Raw genomic sequence first — 5863 nt, forward strand, 5'->3', positions numbered from 1 at the left:
ACTATTCATCTTCCTTTGGCCCTGGAGACCAGCCTGTGAATCTTAACTACCAGAGAGCAGGTGATCAAACCCACATCCTGCCAAAGCACTGGCATCTGCAGCCCTGTGCCACCCAGGTTGTTAATACAAGCAGACTATGGGTTTGATCTGATCAGCCTATACAACACTGGGGCAAGACTCTGCTGGGATTTTATATCTCGCTAGATTTCATCAACCACCGATTCCTGGAATCACACAGTAGGTGGCTGCAATCCTCTGTGATTCCCTAGATCTGTAAACACTGCAATGCTATCTACAGCAGTGGCCAAAAGTTTTGCATCACCTAGAATTTGGGGGTTAGGGTTAGACATAATAACAAATAAACTATACAATCATAATTTAGATATTGTATTGAACATCATGTAAATCAAAGAAACTACAAAACTGATATTGCAAGTGTCTACCGGAAGCCATAACAGTGCATGGCCAATTGTGCACTTCCCCCTGGGAACTCCAGTCCACGGTCGGCAGTGGCACAGCTTGGATTCGAACTGCCAATGTCCAAGCTATAGGGCGCATCCTGCACTCCGGGCGGACTGCCTTTACTCTCTGCTGTCCTGAACTGTCTCAAAGACTACAATGTGTTACAATGTGACAAAACATCCCCTGCTTTAGTACAGCACTGGCAGCTGTTGCCTATTGATAGAGCTCCTATGGCACATGCATCCCAATCCCCTTTACGGAAGGTCAGTTTTACCCTTAACTAGAGAAATAGTTTTGAACTGTCTTTCAAAAATATGCTGCTTTTTACAATCTCAGGTACAGCAAGGGAATAATCTGTATCCAGCCTTGTCTGAAATAAGCTTAACTATTTTCTTCACATTTTTCAAAATAAAAATGACTTTAAATTGTTACTAGCTGAATGAGAACCAAGTTTACACAGCACTGAAGTGAGGCTGGTAGACACAGTATTTTTCACATATTAATTTATTAGAAAGAATAACATGCACAGAATTGCAGACTTACTGGATTTAGTTTTTCAGGAACACTAACATTTGTTTTAAACATACAATTTTAAACAATCTAAACTTAGACAAAATATAGTTTTTCTGTAGTAAAATGTCTTGGTTTTAGTTACTAAAGCATTTTCTTGCAAAAAAGAGCTATACTTTATTGTAGATATTTTAGTTTTGAAACTATTTTCACAGGTTCCATTGTGCAGCTGACATTAGTGCAAGAGCAGCACAGAAAGAATGCGAGTTTCAGGTGGGGCCCTTTTACCTGACGCACAGGAAGAAAGTCTGTAATGTGGTGGCAGAATCAAAAAAGAAAGAGTCAAAATAAAAAGGATGGGACGCTAAATGTGCACGCATTAAAATTACACGAGATTTAATGCAGTTATTATGCAGAAGCCATATTAAGGTTAAAGACCAGGCATTACAGTGCAAAACTCAAAAAGCACATGGTAAAAATAACGCTATTGTATCTACCAGTACTACATCTTTTTTGTATGTTTACAATACTGGTGTTCATGCAGCTTTAGCACTGTCAGTAGCCAAGCTGTCTCGTGTACATTGTATATAGCTGATGTAATACCCTTGTCTTTTCTCATTTTTGGGGGTTGGGGCGCTCAGGCGATCTGCAGCTGCTTGTCACTCTGTCTTTTGTGTTGCTCTTCTGTTCCCAGGCAATCTGCATTGCACCTCTCTCTTTCCAGTCTGACCCGGGATTTCCCGAGTTCATTGTGTCTTTCCAACAGTTATCCACCCTGATTAAATATGATTTTTAATTCCGGATCTCCTCACGGGAAACATTACAGCGTTAGGAAGACTCTACTTTAGTTTTTACAACACTCACAAAGTTTGTGCATTCCCTAAACGTTTTGAACTCCATCTACCAATTTTCAACAAATTTCCACGGATAATAAAACTGCCCAATAAAATTATTCTTTACCCGTCTCTGAACTGCATTGTGACAAACTTTCATTGTTTATTTAATAAACAAAATCTATCCACGATAAAGCTACATACTGTAATGTTTCCAAAATGGACTTCCTAACGTTTTGCTGTATGTTTGCATAACATGAAAATAACAATATAATACTATATATTACTTATGACGTAAAGGCAATTAAGTTTTTTGTTTGTTTGTTTGTTTTTTTTAAATACACAGCGCAGTTTCGCCTGTACACGCCACGCTTTGATTTTTTTTCTTTGTTCACTGTCTCGACATACAAGTAAACTTTTTTGTTCGGTTTACATTTATTTTTGGACGGACTGTATTTAAAACCTTTTAACGTGATAACGCGTTACAATTCTACCCGTCTGGTGCAATGTGATACCGTGTGCTTTTCTTTTTGCAGTCTCCGAGTTCAAACTGCGGCCAACTTTGACTTGACAATTAGCCTACCTGTCACAACAACCGTCCTTTTGTGATTGTCCATTCTGTTTTCTCTTCCAAAGTCAGATCTTCAAAGAATCCTTGATAAGTGTGTATGCATTTAGTGAAATAGCCGCCCTGCTCCGGAATTGGTAATCCGGTTCCTTTTTGTGCACCGTTTCTGTATGCAGCAGCCTCCAGACCTCGACTTCCACAGATCTCAGCAAGGCTGCGCCTGACGTCGCCACGCTCAGCACCGGCATCAGCTGACAATATGCAAACACAGTCTACACACTTCTATCTCGTTGTATTTTACCAGTCAGCCTGAAAAAACTCTTTGTCACCAAGTTCAATGTTGAGGGGTAATGATAGCCAGATGTCCCTTGGTAACAAAGGGGTTTAATTCCAGACCAGACCGTCTACTCTTAGAAAATAAAGGACAAGGATTCAGGAATGCCCAGAACAATCTGTGTTTAATTAGGGGGTTTAGTCAGGGTTAAGACATTAGGAGACATCACCTAAGACCGCTTCTGAGTAGTAAATTAGAACCCAGCATCCAGAGATGAAAGGCATAACATTTTAGCTAGACAATGGGCCTGCTTAATCACTTAGACCCAACTTTTATATATATATATTATAATATATATAATAATATATATATATATAGATATATATATATATATATATATATATATAGATATATATAATATTAATAAATTACCTAATTCAAGCATTCAAAATTCTAAAAGGTATTGACAGTGTCGACCCAAGGGACTTTTTCAGCCTGAAAAAAGAAACAAGGACCAGGGGTCACAAATGAAGATTAGACAAAGGGGCATTCAGAACAGAAAATAGGAGGCACTTTTTTACACAGAGAATTGTGAGGGTCTGGAATCAACTCCCCAGTAATGTTGTTGAAGCTGACACCCTGGGATCCTTCCAGAAGCTGCTTGATGAGATTTTGGGATCAATAAGATACTAACAACCAAACGAGCAAGATGGGCCGAATGGCCTCCTCTTGTTTGTAAACTTTCTTATGTTCTTATGTTCTTAACACTGAAAGATAGCAGTTAGCATGGTGTGGATGGCATCTTGCATCATAGGGGATGCTGTTGTTGTACAAACTTTGACAGCACCTGACACCTAGACCATGCATACCATCCTCTTTCACATTGTCTGCTGCTGCTGCCTCCAAACGGCATTGCTTTTGGATTGGAGCAGAACCAGGTTGCGCCTCGTGCCGTGTGAACCTCACATGGAGCTGGATCCATGTTAGAAATAGATTACTATGCAAGGGCACTTTCCTGTTAATCTCTTAATGGTTAAACACCTTATTTTAGACAATTTAATTACTGACGTCCACTTAGATAATGATTGCCTTTTGTATGCAGGTCAGTTTCCATTTTAAATCAATAAACTGGAAATAATACAAGATAAATCAATAATATAATATTATATTGTGCTTTTGGTCTTGTATCACGATGCAAACTATACATACCTTTACTACGATACAGTACATCATGTAAGGAAAGTACCATGATTCATCGGTACACAGTGAATCATTAAACATCTAGAAACAGCCTACTTTTACTGCAAACTCTTGTAATTGAACTGTATTGAGAGGATCAGGGAATACAGCTGTGCAACAAGTGTGAAGACACTATCTGAAAGGGTGAGCACTATATTATTGATGTGGCACTAGTGTTCACGGTACAGATTTTATTTCCTATCCTAATGGAGTGAAAGATCAATGCATGGCTTCAGCCAAGATCACCAAATCAGCAAGACCAGCATTCAACCCAGGAAGCCCCTGACTCGCCCTGCATCGTGGTGCTGCACCATTGTCCATCCTGAGAATGTTACGATTGATTCATGTACAGAACCTGATTATAGTTTTGGGAATGATTAACTGAGTATTATGAGAAGCCATGGAATAAAACTTTAAAACGCACTGCAGTTATTGAGCTCTGTGGCTCATTGAGATCCAAACATATTGAAGGCATTTATTTATACTGCCAAATTCACTGATATTGCGCTGATATTGGCAGGATATTTGATTGACTCAGGAAATGTTTGGGTAGACAGGGTTTCAATGCTTGTGATTGCTAGTGCAGAAACATAAAGGGGGATTCAATTCTGTAGGTGTTAAAAAAAAAAAGCAAAACACACTTGCTGAAATGTATATAGCGAGTAAAGGGCTTTGATAAAAGCCATGGTGTTCGCTGTGTGCTATTTTTGTTCATTTTGATTTTTGTTTTGTAGATTTGTTAAACGCTTGTAAGAACACTGTACAATCATTTGGTTCTCACACTCTTCAGTAATTGTAATTATTCTAAAACCTTTAAGCAATAAATATGTGCAAATAATTGTGTATGTATTTTTTTTTATCTGGGAACTGCCACTAACTAAGTTAACCTTTTAAGTCAGACATTTTTGTAACTCGTTGCATGTATTGTAATGGCATGGTAAGTGAAGAAGCGTGAAACAGGAGATCAAAAGCAGCAATCACTTTCATTTTGCATAAAGCCCAGGGATGAGCAGGTCAGCAATACTTCTCAGCAAGGCATGTTACTTCTCCAACTCTTCACTGATAATCCCGGGGAGCCTTTTCCCGCACTTGGTAGGGGTCAGCACTGGAAAAGCGGCACAGTTCACTGCAAGCACAATTCAAACACAGACGCACACAAACAAAGTCCCAGCCCAGGCCTTTGTTACAACATGTATGTACAGTGCACCCTGTGTTTAATTTTTAAATTATGACGGTGTCATAATATATTTATTTTAACATCTTCGGGGTTGCTGGTTTTGTTCTCAAGAGTAGCTATTTAAACATGGCGTCACCTCAATGCACTTGCTCTTAGTTTGTTTTCCCATAATCCTCTCGTAAGGCACTTTCTAGTGTTGTTGTTTAAATGTCATGCAAAAGTAAACACCTTTAAATATTGATAAAGCATTTGCTCCACTTAAAGTAAACAACCTGTTAAATGCAATTCTATGAAAGCATTTGCTCCCACTTTAGGGTCCTACAACAAAAAATACAACTCTATGACAGTAAAAATTGTGTCTTTATATTATCTAATACGTACTATTAATATATAATATATATATATATATATTATATATATATATATATATATATATATATATATATATATTAACAAGACATTTCAAAAACATAATTATTCCATTAACACCGCAGGACAAATGAAATATCAGGCTAGAAAATATGGATTAAATGCAAAGAAAACATAATACAATATCAGTTCAGTCAAATTTAAAGTTTTTTTTTTCATAATTAACCTCCGCTGTCTAGGTGGCAGTAGCTGGTATAAACAGAAACACAACTGCTTATGCGCCTCTCTTGGATTTTCAGAACTAACGTTGCGAGTATTTTCACGCTGCAACCTAACAATTATAGAAAGTCAAGAGGGCCCAACCCTTCTTAATGCTGATTGGCTAGTCTATCCATCTTGCCTGAAATTCAAAATTGTGATTGGAGAGGGAA

The 5863-nt window shown here is 38.1% G+C and overlaps 1 protein-coding gene across 1 annotated transcript in view; it reads right to left on the bottom strand.

The window, feature by feature from the left end:
• LOC121300903 (pyroglutamyl-peptidase 1-like) overlaps positions 1-2579 on the bottom strand; it is a 36592-nt gene extending 34013 nt beyond the window's left edge. The window contains exon 1 of the mRNA XM_041229877.1: positions 2389-2579. Coding sequence (XP_041085811.1) covers positions 2389-2422 — 34 coding nt within the window. The 5' untranslated portion in view covers positions 2423-2579. The remainder of the gene's footprint in view (positions 1-2388) is intronic.
• Between the last annotated feature and the right edge of the window lie 3284 nt (positions 2580-5863).

Source organism: Polyodon spathula, chromosome 26 (genome assembly GCF_017654505.1).
Source record: "Polyodon spathula isolate WHYD16114869_AA chromosome 26, ASM1765450v1, whole genome shotgun sequence".
Taxonomy (NCBI): Eukaryota; Metazoa; Chordata; class Actinopteri; order Acipenseriformes; family Polyodontidae; genus Polyodon; species Polyodon spathula.